The 21,942-nt window shown below is 36.2% G+C and overlaps 1 protein-coding gene across 5 annotated transcripts; it reads right to left on the reverse strand.

Annotated features, from left to right (window-relative positions):
- Positions 1–440: 440 nt before the first annotated feature.
- LOC113692701 (dicer-like protein 4) lies at positions 441–20,404 on the reverse strand. 5 transcript variants are annotated; one of them, XM_027211195.2, is made up of 25 exons: positions 19,853–20,402; positions 18,030–18,207; positions 17,260–17,370; positions 16,720–16,860; positions 16,375–16,447; positions 14,569–14,609; positions 14,281–14,424; positions 14,044–14,172; positions 13,720–13,858; positions 13,380–13,476; positions 12,729–12,921; positions 12,381–12,541; positions 12,098–12,304; positions 11,723–11,985; positions 11,354–11,628; positions 10,841–11,265; positions 10,224–10,318; positions 7,370–7,575; positions 7,003–7,212; positions 5,236–5,691; positions 4,869–5,135; positions 3,058–3,384; positions 1,664–1,979; positions 1,476–1,590; positions 441–808 (listed from the first exon to the last, which is right to left on the reverse strand). In XM_027211195.2, the coding sequence occupies exons 1-25, from the start codon at positions 20,056–20,058 to the stop codon at positions 649–651; spliced, it is 4,935 nt and encodes a 1,644-aa protein (XP_027066996.1). In that variant the 5' UTR covers positions 20,059–20,402; the 3' UTR covers positions 441–648. The 5 variants fall into 5 exon arrangements, 4 of the variants coding, with proteins under 4 accessions (XP_027066996.1, XP_071908589.1, XP_071908590.1 ...); XM_072052487.1 differs by having other exon boundaries at positions 783–1,232; positions 19,853–20,403; XM_072052488.1 differs by lacking the exon at positions 16,720–16,860 and having other exon boundaries at positions 19,853–20,403.
- Positions 20,405–21,942: the final 1,538 nt, after the last annotated feature.

The following is a 21,942-nucleotide window of genomic DNA, read 5'->3' on the forward strand; positions in this document are numbered from 1 at the left end:
ATTAGCATGTTTGTGGATGAGTCATGGATCATGAGCAAAAGAAAAAGCAACAAGTTACGAATAGGAAAACAGAGCACAAGTCTGAAAATCCAATACCCTATGTTCCTGCTTTCCAAAAAGCCAAACTCAAAATCAAAGTCAAAATGATCACCACTCACAAGTATAAAGAAAGAAAGAATTTATGCTCAAGAACCGTAGCACGGCATCATTCATATTATAGTTTAGGTGGTAACCCTGTAAACTAGATGATCAATGCAAATGTTCGGCCTTTCCCTAGTAGATGTATGCCATAAGGTGGTTTTTTCAAGGTTAAAAAAGAAATTTGTAACATAAACTGAAGGAGAAAAATAAGTGTTCTAGTTAAGTCCTATCTTTCCCGTGCTTGGAAAATAATTAAAAAAAAAAAAAAAAACACAGTACATATAGAGCTACAGAAGGACTTGGAGTAAAATTTACTTGGTAAATTAATGAATGAAGCAGTATGTTTAATTTTTTTTCCCCCCTTGCACCTGATTTTACATGTATATATAGAGATACAAAAGGAAATGTAACATATCTGTAACTACGGAAATGTATGCCTCGTACTAACAGTTTCATGTACAATCGTGGGAACAAATCACAAAATGAATATTTTAGGTCCTTGGGCCCTCAGTTCTGGTGCCATAGATAACGTTCATGCTTCAAGCACCAGAGCGCCCCTTCAGCAGCGCTCTGTTCAGCATCCTTCTTTCTTGGCCGGGGCACCCCACAACATTCCAGTACTTGATTCAAGGCGTCATCAATTTCCACCACCACCTTGAACGTGTATCTGTAACATATAGCCAAACTCAATATTTCGACGCGATTGAAATTTGACCAAAAAATTATCTAACTTGGGATTTGGTATGCGAACTTCAAAGGTGTCATGATTAATGCATAAAAACCTATATGAACGCTCCCTGTCCCGAGAAACAAAAAACAAGAAAAATAAAGTTGATTGATTAACAGGAAACATCAAACTAAAGAAACTACTGTATAATAGCAACTCCCTATTTTGGCACAAGGGAAGAACCAGAAGGCAGGGGAAAGGTGCAAGGCTTCTGGAGCGCTACAAGTGGCTATTGGTCTACCCTTGTCGTTGGTCTCATAATTAGAGTACCAAGACTACGGCTTTTTAGCTTCTAACTATATGTTGTCTTTCCAAAAATGGCACATCTCCAGCCTCCGGTCTCTTAACAGAAGAAAGCCCCTCCCTGCTAAATCCCAAGATAAACAAAACGCACGTCTCTTTAAAATTTGCCCCATAACTCTGAAAGCATATATCTACATTTGCTGATGGCATAAAATCATGTATGAAGTGAGACAGAGGGAGCACTCACATTATTTGACGTAACTTTAATCCAAACTACTTCATCCATTATTTTACCATCCAGATTTCTTACTATTACTCAATGCAAACCTTCTCTAAAACTGAGGTAATAAAAAGGTTCACTTACTCTTTCAGGTGGCTCGGCCCATTCTCCTTCAAGCATTCAAATATAGGCGATCCCCAATAGTTGGTGGCACAAATTTCATACAAGCGTGACTTGGGTGATCCAGTACTCATACCACCTACATTTTTTATTCAAGTGAGACAACAGATGAAAACTGTTTATTGTGGAAGCTGAAGATTTCGCATTAGTACCTGCTTCCCGTGAATCAGGATTGCATATTAGACTTTTAGTGGCCCCTGTAGGCCGCCATCGCGAAGCATTGTATGGAGCCACAATCTGCCTTGTGTGCTTGTGGCTTGAGTTATAGTCGTTTCCAGGATCTTCATTCAGGGGATACACCTTCAAGCCATTTTCAGTTTCAGAAGCTTCTTCTTGCACCCTGAAGTCGTCAAATTTAGCATTAACAACCGAAGGCTTCTCATCAAATCCAATCAATTGGGCTTCCATCTTTTCAGTTTCTTTTAGCACTTCGTCTAATGACTTCGACTTGGCAGTGTAACCACCAGCCTGCATATTTGATAATCACTAAGCACTATTATGACCTTGTAGAAAGGCTCAAAAGCTCAAAACTAGCCAAAATCCTGATTGATAAAAGATTTATGAACTTCAAAAAGGAAGGAAGAACCACCACAACTAACATATACAAGTAAACCTTGGCTCCTTTAGAGCAAGCTAGTCCTGAATGGATGCTAAAAAGATCCATCAACCACGAAGTGTAACCTAAATTTAAATCAAGAAGTCATATCCTCTACTGCAAACTAGTCTGGAATCACTGATTGAGCTCGCCAAGTGCGAATCAGACAAGAAATTAGGCCATTTAAAACATTGAAGCAAGAAAGATGTTTGTACTGAGCCCTCCAACCACTAGACAGACACACCACGCTGAAGAGCAGAACAAGAAACAAGCTCTTCAAAGCCAGACTTCAAGCACCTACAAGGAACTCCACAACAGCCACATTTTACTCATAGGATTTAAATTACATAAACCACTTTCAGTTCACCTGACATCCAGGAATTCCATTGTGATATTTTTAAACCTAGAGTATCATATTCAGAAAAAATCAAGTATTTTTGGATCACAATTCAATCTGCATTGATAATCTTATAGTTCAATCCAGTATATAAATAAAACTGTAAAGACATTTCTCAAATATGCCAGTACTTAAGATGGACACATCAAAGACTTTGATGACTAACTTTGCTAACATTGGTGGCTCCAATGCTTTTAACCTTTATTAAATTAGACTCATAATAGAGTTAATAGAAGCTTCTCTAAGGACTGGCAAGAGCATATCTATGATGCTACTACAATCTAGGCTGAAATATCTAGTTCACACCTACATATAGTTGTACCAAGCCTAACAACTAAAAAGTATATACTTATTATCATGCCCTATTTGCTCTAATGTTTAGTTTTCCTGACAAATTTCACAATGGTGAGGCATAGTAAAATAGGTATGAAAGTTGCCATGGGAATTAAACCCCAAAAGAAAAGAGAGAGAGAGAGAGAGAGAGAGAGAGAACCAAAACCACACGATAGTGACCTTTTAGTAGCATAAAAACCAAAGTTCACTAGATAAAGTACCTTTAAACGTGAATATAGTTGTTTTGCAGCCATTCTTTTGGCAGCCTTTTTGCTGATGTTAGTTGCAGAATCATTCATAATCAAATCTCCTGAAGTCACTTTTGATTGAACAGTATATATTCCACTCTTCCTTGACGCTGAAAACTGCAAATCCATGCCATGACACTGGCAAAGTTCCTGAAGATCCCTAATAGGATTAATCCACAACTTGGAAGAGCTCATAGTAGGGTTTAACAAGGAAAGCATTATCTTCCAGACACAATTTAAGTCGAACCCTGTGTCAAGAAGAATGGCACCCATGCAAGACTCAACCAAGTCACCCAGGGCCTGAAAGAATACGGTGATCCAGAGTGAGGTCAAGTGTGGAGACTTCAAATATAGAGAGGCAATTTAATACTTTAAGCTATTTCCCACCACAAAATCATTTCTTCACATACTACTTGGCAACCACAAAGTACTCACAGCCTCAAAATGCTGAGAAAATCACATAAATAATTTTCATCCATCACTGCTTGGATGAAGCAAGTGTTTGTTTTCATATTCATTCCGAATTTGCTTTCCGGCAATAAGGAAAACTGAAAGAACAATAATCTCAAGGGGTTGTTCAGGACGGTAATAAGCAAGGAAAATTGCTTCAATAGCATGAGGTTGAAGGTTCTGTTCCCACAAGGAGCAACTCCTTGGGGCCCATCACAAAGCTTAAGTTGGGCAACCAGGGTTGTGGGTCTTCTGGTGTGGTCTAAGCACCTGGAAGTAGCTGACCGATTTGCGGGTGTGCCCTTCCATTATACAAAGACAAGAAATAAAAAGAAGAGGAAGAAAGAACACTAATATATTAGAAGTCAGCCATATATCCTTTCAACTTCCAAGCATCAAGGTTTTGATCCTTATTCCAATCATATTTAAGGTTTTGAGTAGTCAAAATTTTCCATGCAGGAAACTACTAGACTTAAAACTGCACTGAATGTGCAAAAAGAAAAGAATTCCGATATTGGTCATAAGTCCTAATTGCAATTCAAAGTATGTCAATACAATTTTCAATCTACTTAATTTGATTGCTCCTCTACTAAAGAAAAGCATGGGCCAGAGTAGTGCACAGAAAGGCTGGTTTTCCAGAATAGTGAGGAATAGCAAAGAGAGTCGAGAAATTTCAGCGGTTAAAATGTGGATAAAAAAGACACATTTGAAATTTTCAATGATTGCACACAACTATAAGAAATTTAATATTCACACTATCTTAGAAGAAAAGGTATCACAAAGAAATAAGCTATGCAAATTCAGAACATTCATTAAAGCTTAAAGTTAATATGCAACAGTTAAGTACTTCAGTTTACCACAGTATAATAAGCCTAAAAAGGACAGTTGAAAGTCCCTATGACTGCACTTTAAGATCACAGGGTCTTCAGTATTTATATATATTTTTTTAAAAACAGATGTTAAAAGAAAAAGGAGCTCCCCTTATGCTTCATGGATGTGGTACATATTTCTTTACAAATTAATTATTAAAGTATCAATTTGACTATCTGACTATAGAACATGAGCAGTGGTCCCTAATCAGATCCTAATCTTTTGTTTTTCTTGATCAGTACATAGTCTCCTGATTCCTTTTTGACTTCTTTGTTTATCTTTTTTCCATCTGATTTAAAACATTTATTCTAAAATCTAAATAGTCATGGTTGCTATAGCCACTCTCCATTAAAATGTCAATAAATTTCCAACAAATACTAGAAGAAAATTTTAAATGATTTATACAGAGGCCATGTGCGGCGAATTGACTTTACAATGCATGAAATAATGACGTTTAGCATCACCTTTGGACAAGTTGGCTCGTCAATCTGTCCTCTTTCTGTTGTTTGTGTGAAGCTGACATATTGCTCCATAGACTTGGAGAGTGCACTAGAATCACAAATGATAAATTCATGGAAGGAGCAATGAATAGCAATGTCAGCAAATGAAGTATTATTCACAGATGCAGATCTCAAATCTGTCAGTTGACCAGGCTTCAATTTGGGATACACTGAGTATAAATAGGATGTAATCAGATAATCCAACATGGCATCTCCAAGAAACTCAAGTCTCTGGGTCAAACAACTTATTAGTATCAAAACATGTCAGACAGTAGTTAACAGATATGACTAAACAACACGTAACCAAAGTTGATAAAATTGCAATACTTACTTGGTAGCAACCTCCCAAGTGGTTGTTGTAGGAAGGGTGGACAAATGCCTGAATGAGCAAACCTTTATGCCTAAACTTATACCCTAGTAGATTCTCAAGGGCAGTTATATTTATCTGATTGGCTAAAGGGAGAAAGTTTTTGCTTTCATTGAAGATTTTAAGAAGTTGTGACTCTTCAAAATCAATTTGTATGCCAATCCACTTGAGGAAAGCAGTTGCTCCTCCAAAGCCAGAATCAACTAAAAATGCACCAATAAGAGCCTCAACCACATCAGCAATGGTTTTCTTGTACAACCAATGATGACATTTGCTGCATCGAACCTCAGTATTTACATCATTCACCGAACTTGCATGAGAGTGTATTGCATTTTCTGTTTGCTTGCTGCAAATTACAGGACAAGGACGACCCACAGCGAAGAATTGGTTGGGTTCAAATGATTGATCACGTATATATACCTGAAATATGCACAGACATCAAAAGCAATTATGAAGAATAATCCAAATGAAGAACTTGTTATTTTGAGAAAGCAATAATTTGTTAAAGTAAGCTCCTCCTATCTCAAATCAATAAATAGGTATAAAAGAAGGTTAAATTATCTGTTTCGCTAAAGCAATGCCCAATGCTAAGTATTTCAGCTTCAAACTTATAAAAATCTAGACAAGGCAATAGTTACTAGTAAATTTTATATTTCTTCAAGTTTTCTGCCTTGAAAATGGTAAAATACAGATCAGAAGAATGTGAAAAACAAATAAATAAATAAAGCAAGATAGGATTGTTCAATTTGTAAAAGCAGTAGGTTACAGAATAGTTACAATCTTATGCTTCATAAATACATGATCAGACTTGCATATATAATGATGCACGCTTAATTCTAAAAACCAAAATAGCCCATGACTGGTGTTTGCTCCGTTCTTAACTGTAAGTCAGTCACATTCAAATTTTAGGTGAGAATGAAAACAAGAACCTCTTCATAAACTTCAATTTCACACTTCCAAGCGAGCAACTATAGGACACATTCTGATTGACCAACACAGACATCTTTTTCTCCTTCCCGTAATGTTATTAGTTGACACACACGATTTCACGACTTTATATGCTGTATGCACCTATCTCATGTTCCGACATAATCAGCCAAGGTTGGTTAGTGGTACACAAGTTTCACTCACAACAATTCCCCTAAGCAGCTGTTCCCATGTAATGCTTAGGTGATTATGTGGTATTCGAGCTTGGCTACCACTCACATACTCCATGGAAGGCAGAGATTTTTGCACTATACCAGAGGAAATGCCACAAGTACTTTCCACCATATCAATTAACGAACAAAGCAGGACATAGATGCACAAAGTAACCAGTCAGACTCAAGATTCAGTAGAAATTAATAGAGTGCATCATTTTCCCTCTTCTTTGGTATATGACTGGATAACTCGTTCCCCTCTGTTCCTCTTTTGACCCCTAAGTGACTACCAGTAGAATGAAGGCAAAAAGACCTAAACATGGTCCAATCTTAACATTCACTGCCCACTATCAGATTGAAGCCACGACTTATAAGATCATCAAATGACCTAACACCATTATACTTTAATAAAGAGTGCATGTTTGGAAAACACAGCCATAATTTGTGCACATAACTGTCAGCTTCCGATTCCAGTATCAACTACACAGAGAAGCCTTCTTTCTTTTCATTCTATTTTTTTATTTCCTTTTGGATAATTTCCTTCAACAAATACAATCTTATATCTTAAAGTCTATTCAATATAATCAATCACCTGCAAATTCTTTCTCATAGCCAGGTTGAGTAAATTGGAATTGTTGACAATGTTAGACCGCTTTTTTGTCAGCTGTCCTTCATCTAGGGAGTTGTGCAAAAGAAATAGACGTCTACCAACTGCAAACTTGAGGAATGCATCACCAAGCACCTCCAGCCTTTCAAGAGAAAAGTGCTCACTGCACTTCTCTGTTGTAAGAGCTTCAAGAACCTGCAGTTCCAAAGTACCCATCACCAAAGCACATTCTTTTATCATGTTCATGCTGTATCTAGCTTATTATAAATTAGCCATCGTGGAGAAGGTGACATGAGTGCTAGATGTGATGAACACAACCCTTCACTAACAGTAAGAGAGACAACAGCCATACACGCTGAACAGTAACTTCTGCTCCTTGGGGAAATGAAGCAGATAATTTGTTCTTCAGCTCAATTGCCACAAGCAAGCTTTCCAGACGGTGCATAATTGAAGGTAACAATGACAATGAACTCCCAATATCTTTTGAAAACCCAACTATCTTCAACTGGCAAATCTCAGGAGGTAACTCAATGAAGTGCTCCTCTTTCTCACGTACTTCTGCTCATAAAACATTGATAAACAACAATCCAGAATCTCAGAATAGGTCACTTTTAACATTCCATTTTCTCATCAATCTTTCTTCTTTCTTTTCTTCTTGTCAGGGGTCCTGTTCTTTTTTTTTTGGGGGGGGGGGTGGGTGGGAAGGGCAAGCTGGGAAGTGGTGCAGGGAGTTCAAGAAGGCTAGCTATCCTATATATATAGCAGTTGAACAGTTATAAGATAGTTGTAGAAATGTACAAAGAAAATAAGTAGGAGAAATAAATGAGACACTCATAATGTCTTTCAATTATATCAAATCTTTATACGGAGAAGATAAGGACAAAAAAGGCCAAGCAACATTCTTATATTAAGGACAATAACCTACCTAAAAAGAACATATTATGACCCCTCTTTACATCTATAGGTTAGCTGCAATAACACTGCATTCCGAAGATCAACAGAAATTTGTAATTGAATCAATTAAATCTCCCATTGCTTTAATTGCAGAATGTTGCGAAATTTGTAACAGGAACGACGTCTAAGGAGTTCATATGCTTGCTCACCAAGTTCTATGTTAAGCTAATTCTAGTTGATGGCTAGATTGGACAATCAAAAGTGGTTCATTTACTTGCGTAAAAAGCATAAAACCATATCAGGCAGAAAGTTTTTAACGGCCATAATATATCAGCTTTGCACCTTGGATTGCTGAGTTCTGATTAGACATCTTTGTGTTTACCATATATGAACATTTCCTTTAAGTACAGTTTTAGTCTAGATAGACACGTGTAAGGAATGGGATCAAAATTTCTATGGAATGACGTGGAAATGAGAATGAAGGGGAAACAGAAAGTGTTTAGAAATTAAAAACTTTAAACTAATACAAAGAAGGGTCTCACAAAGTATCAGTATGTAAACACAAGAAAGCAAGCAAATAAAAGCAAGCAAATGTGCAACAGAACAAAGATCAACAGGAAAGAGCAAAACAGAGACTTCTTAGCCTGATCAAATCCCCGTTCTGAAAGACAGACTGTTTACATAAGTTTTGCAAGCTGACAACAGAATGACACAAGAAGAAGAATTAGATTATTAGTTCAATCTCAAAAGTCATTATCAAGACGACGTAAACTACGACAACTCCTAACACCAGTAAAGCCCAATCAAGGATGTCAATTACATACAGTAAAAAGTCAGCTGCAAAGAAGTACATGATCTAGTCATCATTTAGCAATAGTGTGATGATTTACCTTGTAAAGACAGAAAACAGTATGTAATGAAGTCCAGAAGTAGTAGTTCAATTTTTTATTTCTCTCGGGGTTCATTCACCAATCATTTTTTAATTACAACACTATTGTTCATAATGAAGCCATCTTAGATTTTGTCATGACAGCAGACGAGGTCAGCCATGTTTATCGAGCAGCAAGAACTGCACCCCTATGCTTACAGGTCTTTAGAAAATTTTCCACAATTTTAGCACATGTAGTAGATTAAAAACCATATCAACAGGCAGCTAAAGATAAAATCATCAAAATCTAATCTAATCTATAGCCTAAAATGTAAAAGAGCCCTGATTGGTGCATTCCTTACATACCTATTTATTCTGGTTCATTATCTGCAGCATCTTACCAAAAGGAACCAACAAATTGAAGTGGAGACGTCTTGATGAAGGCTATGATGTTGGAGATTTAAAATTTACAAATGGAAACAGGAAGAGAGAAGCACACTCTAGAAACATTCACATCGCGTTTGGAACATTGTGCATGAGTATCCAAGAGGATGGAAGGAGGTACATGCTGTGAATATTTCTAGTACTGCAAGGAAGGCAAATCAAAAATGGAGGAAGGAGAGAGATATGGCAGCTAAATTTCCACCAGCAAAGGTTTGGCTTAGGTGACACTAACTTTGAGATTGTGCAAGGACTTCACCAGAATGTGGTGGTTTGCTTATACGTGTCCAGCCGAAAAATAACTCTGTGCAGCTACGATCTTGCCAAGGATCATTTTGCCACCTCAGATCAAGCATTCCCTGAGATTCATAGTTGCCATACTAATGGCTCTATAGTTTGTAGACAGCAGATGAGGCATCCATGTCCTTTATATTTTCTGAAGTTTGTTCCAACAGATATAAACATCCCTACCCACTCACATCAATGCTACAGGCATCTTATCCCACACGCATAGACTCCTGACACGGAGACAAACCATGTGAAAGACTTCCCATTATTAAAGCATAAGAAGGCTAGAATTCATGACTTCCACCATCGTCAAGGTGAGACTAGTGCTGAGAAATAGAACAGCTCACTCCGAACTCGTAAGGTTGTGAAACATAAATGGGTATGACTTAACTGCTACCAACTTGCAAGTGATTGGTGAGTGGTAAAACGACTGTAGGTCAGCAGCATGTCAAAATTGCTCATCAATAATAACTCATTTCTGGTTCAAATAGGACCATTCAAGAAAAGATGTTAGTGGTTATGACATAGAAATGCTCAGGAAAAGTCTACATAAATCTCAAGGCCAGCCTTCCGATACAAAACTGCAAAACTACTACAAGCTGAAACAAGAGATAGTCACAATTCACTGATAACAGAGAAGATTTAATTACTGGAGTCACACCACTGAACTTGATTCGCATGAATAATTCAATTAGGAAACTGAAATGATAACTACCTGAATACCCTTTCTTCCGCAGTAAGTTGTCCAAGCAGAATACTTGTTTTGCTTTCAAAAGTGGTTGATGAGGATAACAAAGCTGAATGCTAAACCTATCACAATAATCAATAACTGAAATGAGAAAATAGTTGGGAAATAAATTACAGGACATTGTAAAGGCCAGAGAATATGAACAGATGATGGCATGAAGAAACCATTTCGAGCATAAAGATTTTAAGTGGGTACCAGTCAAATTCTTACATGCTATTCTTAGTAAAAGACAGACAGTCGCATACTCATGAAGCATATAGTAAAAGACAGTGCAAACTTTTACACAAACTTTTAAGCAAAAGTCAACAACTTGTCATGATGCCAATAAATTTCAGATTGAGATCCTTGGTATATTCACCCTCTGTGATAGGTGATTAGCCATGCACATGTTCATTAACAATCAAACTAACCTCCCTGGTATTTTAGTTGTACTAACATTCCTCTCCTTAACATTCACAAGAAAAATACTGAATTACAGATCAACTTTGTTTTACATACAGCAATATATATGCAGCCCTATGTAACATTATAAGAATTTTACAGGAAGTTCCCATATTCTCAAAAGAATAAAAGATGCTGCTTACTTTTCCATGTAGAGGTCTAGATGATTCTTGGAATCCTTGATTGAGCTATATCCATTCTTGTAATAAACAATGTCAGAAACAAAAAAGAATGTGTCCTTGCACGGTACATATACCAAACTGTTTACAACTTCCTCTGCACTCTTGATTCCTTTTGCAAGATGCAACTGTCTTTTGTCCTGAGAACTTTCATCATGTCCAGCACATTTTGGAGCACCAAAGATTGATGAGGATAAACATTTCTCAACAAGTTTCCAATCCACAGAAACCTTGTTGTTATTGTTAAGAAGTATAGGAAGTAACAGGTAAGATGTTGACGAGATTGGATCGCCAGTTTTATTTTCCAGTGATACAAATTCAGAAGTAAACTCTGATCGATCGAGAATCACCTTGAGGAACATTCTTTGGAATTTCTCTGCTTGCACCAGCTAATAATTGAAATTTAAACAAGTGAATAAGCCTCTAAATTTCGACTTCTAGATGGAAAAACAAGAACAACAAGATAATAAATTTTACCTCATCTTTAGTGAATTTTACTACTCCATATGGAACAAGCTCAGTCAAGACAGATCTACCACGATCCAAATGAAGATCAAGTTTCATTTTCTCAGCCTCTTTTGGCAGAGGTGATTTGACAAAAAGAGCAAACTCCCTGTAAAGTCTATCTATGGGATTAGGACAAAACTTAAAATGGTAAGTGCAAAGGGAAACAGAATTTTTCAGCTCAGTCCAGGTTTCTTTAAGGGCTGCAGGAATCAGCATCTCATGCAGTTCTCTCCGCAAATCATCATCTGCAAGAAAATTCCAATTACTAGGATTTTTAAACTGTGTTGTAAACAAAACATCACATGACAAAATAACTTCAATATGCCAATGTCCCCTAACCATCACAGTTCTCTGTATCAGAGAAATTATCGTCTGTTTCCTCACTGCCACTATCTTGTTCTGGCAGGAGATAGTCAGTTAGAGCTCCGACTTCGTGCAGAGTCTTGCATGCTTTCAAACATGCATCTTTTTTAGCTGCTTCGAATGAAACTTGTGAAGCACTCACAATCTCGTGGATTGGAGCATTTGATGGTAGAATTATAAGGCAAACCATTCCATCTGCCTCATCCAAATAGAAGAACTGTGGTCTTGGGTTGAAATATCTGCAATTGAGCAGATAGAGTCAATTGATAAATTCAGTGCAGAATTTCATATTTACTCTCACGATCGAAGAGAAAGTGTTGCTGCATTACAAGCAAAGCATTCAGAGCATACTCATCATGTGGAAGCTTTGAACAGTAGTGATGAAGCAACGATATACTAGATGCTGAACTGATAGTGGCACCGGTCAAATCCACCTGATATGTTTTTTCTTCAAAATCAGTCATTGTTACTTGAGATTTCCTTGACGAAATGTCTTGATGCATCTTGAGTTCATCTTTTACAAAATGTTTTATCAAGTTTATCTCCTTTTCATTGCCACTGCAATAACAAAATTATTGTGATGAACGTTCTATAGAAAATAACTTTGCTAATGGCGCATATTTCAAAAGAGCACCTGTTGACCAAAAAGGCATATTCGGACTCCGGCATTCTTGCACGACCTCGAGATTGTATGAAACTGGCCACAGTTTCTGGAAGATCGAACCTTATTACAAGGCAGCAAGTCTGTATATCAAGTCCTTCCTCACCCACCTTAGTTGCAATTAATAAATTAAGCTGCCAAATAGAAAATATGTACATTTATCCACACATCAAATCACCTACTTTACTTGATGTAAAAGTGATCGACTTTAGTTTTGAAATTACAAAGTAACCGCCAATGCACAAATCAAACTATAAACAGAAGGAAACTCTAGCACGCTCCTAAAACACTTTCTGTGACAATAAAATTAGAGTATATTACCTCACCAGATCGAAACTTCTCAAGAATAGCATTTGTAGTCTTTCGAGACATACTTTTCAGTCCAGAGTGGACTCCTATAAGGAAATGACACTTCCAAGAAGACAAGAATTTAAGGTTCTTAAGTATATATGACAAGGACCGGGCAGTCACAATCCTGTTGACAAACACTATGCATTTCATGTTTGGCTGTAACCTGAAAAGCCACAATGAGAGTTCTAAGGCTGACAAACATCACAGATCAAATCAGTAAAGATGAAATAGGTAAGTAAATTTGCATTTATTCTTTTACTTACAACAGACAATTAGATGAATAACAAAAAATGACTATAAAAAAATAGATGTATGTTTTTACTATGTCCTTTTCTTTTCCTTATTTCTTCTCCTTTTCTATTTTTGAAAGAGAAGTGCTTTTTGCTGTCCAGAAAGGATACACTAAACCAGATACTGAATAATGTTGACCAATAATGTTGCAATTCAAAGTATCAATATACAGGGCTAATGTACTGTTTGTGGATGATATTATGCCATCTTAATCACTATGCATCACAAGCTGACCCTAATGTTTGACTCCATTATTTCTCATTCAATAGAAATTTGTAAACTTTGCAACAATTGATTTCTCAATATGACACAGTAAGACTGCTTACCAACCTGAAGGTGCGAAGAATTCCAATAAGTCGTAAGAGCTTTCTTGAAAAAAAGGGCTCCTTCAGGAACTCCACCAGGGATAAATCAGGTGCGACATCATCTGCATGAAGGAAGCAGACCCCATCAATATTATCGAACAGATTCAGCTTATCCAAACAAAATGATATCATAATTATATCTCAAAGCATTAAAAGTGAAAAGGCAAAAGTTTCTTTTGTATTCAACAACATTATCCAGTGACATAGTTGTTAAGCATAGAAAAACAATGTAAATCAACTAGCCATGAATGTTATAGTGATAAGCGAGAATGACATAGATGTCACTGAGCAAACTGTTGAAGTACCTTTCCTACAGGCAGAAGCAAGAACAGAGTAAGCTTCAGTTAAGTATCTGTCACATAAGGAGTTATCGGCAGAACTCTCTTCTGCATCTGTCCCTTCATTTTGCTCATAGTGATCACCCTTCGAAAGGATACAACTTGCCTTTGAAAAGTAGCACAAGATAGAGTTAATGCCTTCATGTCAAAATTTTCAATAGCTTCAGCATGTGATTTGAAACAAATAGAAGCAATCACAAAAAGATATGCATAAACATTATAGGGAACTACATAAAGAATGATACAATACATGAAGAAAATAACATCATTTGAAACATCATGATAGTGTACCTGTAAAGATCCCCAAAGACCAAGGTTTTCCAAACTAAACATGATATTACCATGCAGCCTCTGTAGCATCTTTTTGGTAATCCTAAGAGTATTATGATCACCAGTTTTCCGGGTTAGATCAGACACACACTGCCAAACCACCAATATTTTGTAATCATAAGTTTTTTTCAAGAAAAAAAAGAGGGAGACAGAAGAAGAAGACAACAATTACAAACTTAAAATGTTAAAGTGGAATACCTGGTGCTTTATCATCTCAAGTTGCTCATGGTAGCTTATACGAGCACAAGAAGAGCTAATTATAGTAGGATCATAATAATATATCCTAAGCTTAGGTGAAGCAACAAATTGCTCAAGTTCATCAACATCTTCAACAGAATAAACCTATGAATCAAAAAGGAAGACAATGAAAAGCTGAAGAATATGCAGAATGTTGAGTACAAAAGGGTATATAAACACAGCTGTATGGCTAATGCTAGAGACATAAAACCATATTTGCAAAAATATGCAGCTAATCATACAACTTACTTTAGCACGTAGTAAGGTTTCAAGACCATCAACAGAAGCACCTAAATGTTATGAGATCCAAAAGATCAGCATAAGAAACTTCAGTTAGTTGAACCAAAAAAGTGCAAATGCATATTCTAATTCAAGACTCTTAGATCTTTAATAATTGGAGCTTTCAAATCAACATCAAATCTTCTTCTAAATCTTTCACTAGATGATGCTGTTGGATCAGTAATTTGCATTTCCAGTTTTAAAAAATAGAAATTAGTGACCTAAGAAGACCATAAATTTCTAACAATTCTTCCTTCTGATCCCGGTGCACTCACCAATATCATACCAAGGCCAACTAGAAGAATAAGTCCAAGTTGCAATGAGTATCCATACAAACACTAGACAGAGTTCAAAATCATTCCAACTTTGACATTATACTATCATTTTACACTAAGGTACTATCATTTTACACTAAGGTTAGTACAAAAAGGAGCAATTTCTTTAGTCAAACAAGTACAGAAAGCTTTCAAATACCTCACTATGATCACATGCATGACAGATTCCTTTGTGCATAGTTTACCAATTACACAGCCAATCAAATTTTCTTTGCAATATGATCAAGAAAATGTAAAACTTTAATATGTACAACATGTTCCATAGTTATTTCTACTAAACCAATTCGTACTTGAGGTAGTTGCTGAATATCCTAAGGTAGAGAAGGTAATTCACAAAAAGACATTGTATTCTTGTAAAGAAGTAGGCATACCACTTCAAAGTTCAAACATCAGCAGACATATGGTGGAAGCATCAAAATATAAGTTTTGCAGGATACATCTCACAATTATAACTAATACATATTTCATGGAAAAACATGAAAGACAGAACGAATTAGTAGGAAATATTCAGCAAACAAAAATTTATGGGAAGCATAATATTAAAAGGAGAAAAAATAAGTAAGAGTACATTATTTCCTCAAATTTAAACAGTCACAGGATCCTGAAATGTCAAGATTCCAATTCTTGGATTTTAAACTAAGAGTCTAAATTCTCTTGAAGTTTGCAAAGCAAATGCATGGAAAATAATTGTAGAAATTCAGATAAAGTTGTACAGACAAATATGTAACCATGAAAATTTCAGATGAAAACTTCTTTAGGATGTTATTGAAATCACGCAGATGAAGGAATTTGCGAATCTACTGCAATTTCAATTTCACAAAAAATTGAATAAAAGAACATGTAGACATGCAGATCATGAGAATTTCATGTCTGAATTCATATTGTTAATTTACTCCTTAAAGAACACGATAACAGTTGAGCATTTCTTTTACTAGAATATGATTTGCATTCATATGAGCTAACACAACGAAATTGAGTAATTATTATTAACACTTTCAGATTTACAAACTTCATAGTACTAGATGCAACAGGTATGAATTAGATATGAAAGGTGTCCCCAAATAAGGTCTGATAAGTTTTGCTGATAAACAAAGTTATTTGGTACAAAAGGCTGGAGCTATATCTCAGTGCAGAACCAGTGTAAAGTAACAGAAGCTGAAACTATGCGCTAATTCATCTTTTCCTAACTGTCACTCCAACAAACCTCGTCGAATTAGCAGATCAAATATCAACAGCTCCATCTTTACTTCCACGTCACATGACAAAGAAATATTACTTACGTTCAGATAGACAAACTATAAAACTATACATGACAACCAAATGATTATTAGAAATACAATTGCCACTAAGGATATACCCAAAATTCAATGCATGGATGCGCTTTCATGACATCTTTAGGAACCTAAGCATGCTTGAAAAGGCCAATAACGTGATTATTTACCTTTCCCTAGTATTGGAGATGCGGTCATGCCAAATATACGGGGAAGTTCTGCTACATTTGATTTATAGAAGATCTGAAACATTATGATAGACCATACACAAGTAATAAGGCAAAAATACAGGGAGAGAAGGCTGCTGATAATAATAACCAATTTGAAAAAGTAGAGAGTAAGTTCCATTTGGATTGCATTTTTGAAGAATTGTTAGAAAACTAATTGTAGCACTTTTTGGAATGTGATGTATGTGACAAGCAAATGTAGTTGGAAAATGCGTTAGGGGAATATTTCCAAAAAAATTAAAAAATTAAAAATCCAAACAACCTATAAGCATATTTAGAGTACATTACCTTCATAATTTCAGCATAAGGATGATTGCTTTCAATTTGGGCATAATGACATTCATCAAATATTAGAAGTGCTATCAGCTCAATTTTGATGAAGCAGTGGGACAAATTATGTAACAAAATCTGAGGGGTCATAACAAGGATCTGCATTATAGCAGTACAAAATGAGGACGATGTGGACAAATTTTAGTCATTTAGCAGGAAGAACAGGCGAAGGATCCAAGATAAGATAAATCAACCACCCTTGCCATGCTTGCAGCAGCATGGGCTGGTGGTAACCCTCCCCCCCCCCCCCCCCACAACAACCAAAAAAAATAAAAAAGAAACCAAAAAAAAAACTGAGAAAAAAGGCAACCACTTTTAAAGTGGTATATAACAAGCAATGAAGACAAAAAGAGTCACAAGAAGGAAAATCAAGATTTTCCTTATCCAATGACTGAAACATAGAGCTCACCAAGAAGTTCTAGCAGCCACAAGAGTTAAAATCATGTAAGACACCTGCTGCAATATTCAGAAATGTACCTCATGACATAATCAACTAACCTCATGCTCTTCCAGTTCTCTTTCCCATTCCTGATGACTCCTTAAACGCTTAGAATTTCCACAGTAGATTCCAACTTTAAAGTCTATGGAGTCTTCAATGACCTTAGCTTGCTTCAAATTACAAAAATCACGAAGAAAAAAAATTGGTAAGAAACTACATATAAAATAGTGAACAATCCTCAATCAAAGAAAAGTGGTAAAAATTAACGCCAAATATTGAATAAATTTCTTAGAACAAACTGATCATGCTTACAATAAACTATTAAAAGTGAAGAGTGGTAGATTGCACATCAGGAAATGACAAGAAATTTCAAAACCAGCACAGACTTAACCCAATTGAGTGCATTAAAAGTATTGATCATTTACCATTCTTAGCTTGTGCTCCATCAAGCAGCCTTGTTTTAAGAAGTTTGGGTTTTCAGAAAGAAGGTGTGTACAAGTAAGTAATATCAATTAGATAAAGCAATAACCTGACCAAAATGCTCTTAAAACTGCAAGATATCTTACATAATAGGCATCACCACTAGTTTCAAATGAGTCTGATTGTTTTAATAATAGTCAGTTCCATGTAGCCGATATTAGGACTACTAATTGTATAATCTGCTAGAAGTATTTAGGCCAAACTAAATACAAACAACAGAAGTCAACATTCAATCACATTACAATGGATTTCCCAAAAGTTTTGCAAAGCTGCCAACCAGTACCAAGAACAAACAGCGTCATAATGAAATAAAACTATCATGTGAAAGGCAATGAGAATAGAAAATAACCTGTTGAACCAACGCCACTGTAGGTGCAAGGAATATGCAAATTCTTTTCTGTGGCTTTTTTATTAAGTGACCCATCTCATAGATTAGCAATGTAGCAATATGGGTTTTCCCACAACCTGTTCCAAGATATACAATAACATTTTCCTCCAAGGCTTTCTGACAAAGATCCAACTGATACCTGTGAAAGCAAATAAATAAACAACCGTCTTAAATTTTTTTGTTCGTAAATTCAATAGGACCTGATATTCTTAAGGTGTCATTTTGGTTCTTGCAGGATATAGACGTACTCTTACCCTCCCCCCATAGACTAGTGATTATGCCAAGACATTTTCTCTGATCTCAAAGATCATGAGAGGTCTTTTGCTTCCCATGCCAGGCTTCAATGACAAACAAAATTGCTAACACTATATAGGGCTCCACAGAAAGGTGAAGTTCCAAAAAAACCTTGTGTAACATTGTAATGATTGTTACCAACATGCACTTAAGAAAAAAGAAAATGTTATAACCAGCCCTTCGCAGAGTGTGTAAGACATTATAATTCTTAAGAGAAACATGTGGAAAAAAGTGGATCATAGATGTGCCAAATCTCAGACTGCTGAAGAACCTTTTAGAAGATGACATGTCTAATGATGACGTGTCTAACCTCTTCATATCACCAGAACATGAAGTTTTTGCAAAAATATGGAAATCAGGACAAGAGTTTTGCCAGTACAATGTGAATGGAAAACAAAATGTACAGAATTAGGTAGCAGACAAGTACAAAAATGCAATTTTCTGGAGCCAATTGTTTGCAAATAGATCATAAGCAGAACACACGACAATGCCATAAGGTACACTCTAACCCAAAATTGCATACTCCGAATTTACTGTTCAGGATGCATCTGGCTAAAACAAAAGAATCAACCTTTTTCACAAATACGAAATCTCAAGTTCTGGAAATCAGACAGGATTGGCAGGGTGAGGCTAGCTCAGTTAGTTCCTCAGACTTAATCTCTTCTAGCTCTATGTTTATTCAAGCCTTCGTGGTTTTCAATTTGATTCATGCAGTAAAAGAGATGCCCGCAGATTAAGATATTTACACTTGCACTAGAAAAGCATAGGCAGAGTAAAAACGGAGATTTGAGCACATAAGTCAAATAACTCAGATAGTATGAAAACAAAAAATGCACTGAATCCTACATATCACTTTTCTGTTTCTAGCCGAAGTAGGAAAGCAAAGGAGTCGACAGGCAGAATTCTTGTTCTGAGCCGCAAAACTAAGACCCTATGCACTGGCCTGTGCATCTTCCTTGGAAATTTTCACTTCTTCTTTAGATTGGTGACAAACAACATAAGATATTCCCTCTTAAACTATTGTCCACTTGTCATCTTATTTCATGAGCACAGGCTCAAACACTAATAGAATGAGACTACGGAAAAGCAAAATCGTATTGACACCACAAACAGGAATAAGAAGGAGAAGAAAACCCGAATAAATGTGGTCTCTCCAACTACCTCAAGTCCTAGCGACATGCAAAGAGAAAAGACGACTTAATGGTATCAAAGGAAGCAATAAGAAATGTAAATGCAGACACCTGAACCCAATTCTCAACAGAAAATCGTAAGAGTAACCTCTATATTTACCATTTTTCTCGGTAGTCCCACAAAACAATGAAGCAAACACAAATAATGGATCAAAGAAGATACTCGAGGGAAAGAGAACAAAGAAACACAAAACAAAATAGAATAAAACACATCATGCAAGAGAAATTTCTTCAAGAAAAAGGAAACCCACGAAGCAAAATGCAGTAACATGCAACACAAAGCAGAGAAAAAGGCTGTACTTTCTGGCAATCTTTCTGGGGTCTTTCTCTGGTTTGTCTTGAGGCTGAACGGAGAAGTCTCCTCCATCATCACCAAGAGACAGACTTGAAAAGCGCTCCGTGGTCACTGAAGTTGTCTCGGCAGTCCCATTGGCTACAAAAGGGGCCGCAAAATTTCTCACTGCAGCGGCGGAACCATTCACATTAGTGGACTGGCAGCCGTCCATGGCGGCGATCAGGGCGGTGTGGCAAGAATTGCTGCACAGAGTAGAATGAGTACAAAAAGGCCTTGACTTCTCTTGACTTTCCCACCACTCCCACCCCCAGCTCCCTTTTTAAAAGTCTTTCCTTCCCTTCTTCATTTTTTTTCCTTCCAGAAATGTCAGGTCTTTCCTTCCTTCTTAAGTAGTGTGTATACTAATAAGCAAGTGTTCTGCGTATTCTTTTTTTTTTTTATATATATATAAATTTATTATTTCGCGCTCTGTAGCCAAGAGCTCGTGAGCCTGGAGAGAAAATGGGGAAAGAAAAGAGTGAAATTTAGAAGAGAATCTCTCTGGTTGGTAAAGTAGAGGAGTGGAAGTGGAGCCCGGGTTAAAGAATCTCTGCTGTGTCAATGACTTGTCCACGTCGTCTACGGCTTTTGCTGTACAGACTTGGGGACTTTCCGTATTTTCCGTATTTATTTGCGTATAAAATTGCAACCCGAAAATTATTGGCGGTTCCAATTATTTTTTATTCCCCCTTGATAAGAGAAAGTTTTTAAGGGAGTAACCTAGACAGGGTGTGAAAATGCTAGTAATTTTTGCATTACTTTTATATTTATTACTTACCAGAGAAATATTTGCATAATTAGTGATCTGTCTTATTCAATATGATTTCGGTTGATCCACTTTTGGAAATATTTTTGTTTCATCAATAATGCTTGTACATTTGAGACATGTGGGATTGGCCAGATGCAGATTAATAGTTGGAATAAATCGCTTTGAATTATGTATCGCTTTATTTACGAACTTAAAATTATAATGGTTGTAATAGTTCACACGTCACATTAATTAATGTATCGCTTTGTTTAAAAACTTTAACTTAGAACTTGATTATAATGCTCGTAATAAATTATACGTTGTATTAACTGACGTAACGTTCTATTTAAAAACTTTAACATTAAACGGCACGCATATATTCTAATACAGTTATCTAATTTATGCAATGGGTTAGTATACTTAAAACAAGTTAATAGACGAAATTAAGAATTATGGCTCTTTGGGCGTGGATGTTTTAATCGTGAATGATTGGCTGCGATGGAAAAAATAACCTTGACTAATATTGTCTAGATAACTTATTATTGTGTATGTTGTTGAAATTAAAACCATATATGTAATTGCATGCACCCATTCGTGGCATTAAGAATCCATCGCAATACTTGCCCATCAAATTCCCCCCCCCCCCCCCCCCCCCCCCGCCGCGGGAAGTAATTAATGGAATGTCATTAAGAATGATTTTCATTTGTTCATCTGGAAGATAGATATTGGTAGGAATTAAATTGGAAATATATTAACGTTAGGTTATGGCAATGGAAAGTTGCAGTAGTCCAAAACGGAACAAAATCATGCCAAAAAAATTGAAGGGGAAGAATACTAATTAAAAAATAACTACATAATATAAACTCGTAAGATAAAGGGAAAGAACGAAATAAATTTTCTCTTTGGAATGTGAGTTTTTTGGGAATTTGTCTAAAATTTTACTATAACTTACTATAGAAGCTTTTTAAAAAAATTTTGAAATGTGTAGGTGTTTGAATATTTTGAAGTGTATAGTTTAAAAATTTTGAAAAATTTTTTGAGGTTACTGTAGCTAAAGTTTTTAAAAAACCCATGACAGACAACTTGACAAAAAACTTTGAGTTACAAACAATTGCCTGCTAGTCTACGACGATATGACTGAATTTTAATAGGTTATTGCGCTGAATTTTGTACATGCAATTTTGTTGGTCAAGCATTACATGAGGCAAGAAAACAGGACATCACATCCATTCCATTTTGATACCTAACATAAAGAGTTTGCCCATTTATGGGCAAAACGCCCACGTCTTTCCAAGGAAAACATGTGTG

The sequence above is a fragment of the Coffea arabica genome, chromosome 6c, assembly GCF_036785885.1.
Source record: "Coffea arabica cultivar ET-39 chromosome 6c, Coffea Arabica ET-39 HiFi, whole genome shotgun sequence".
Classification (NCBI taxonomy): domain Eukaryota; kingdom Viridiplantae; phylum Streptophyta; class Magnoliopsida; order Gentianales; family Rubiaceae; genus Coffea; species Coffea arabica.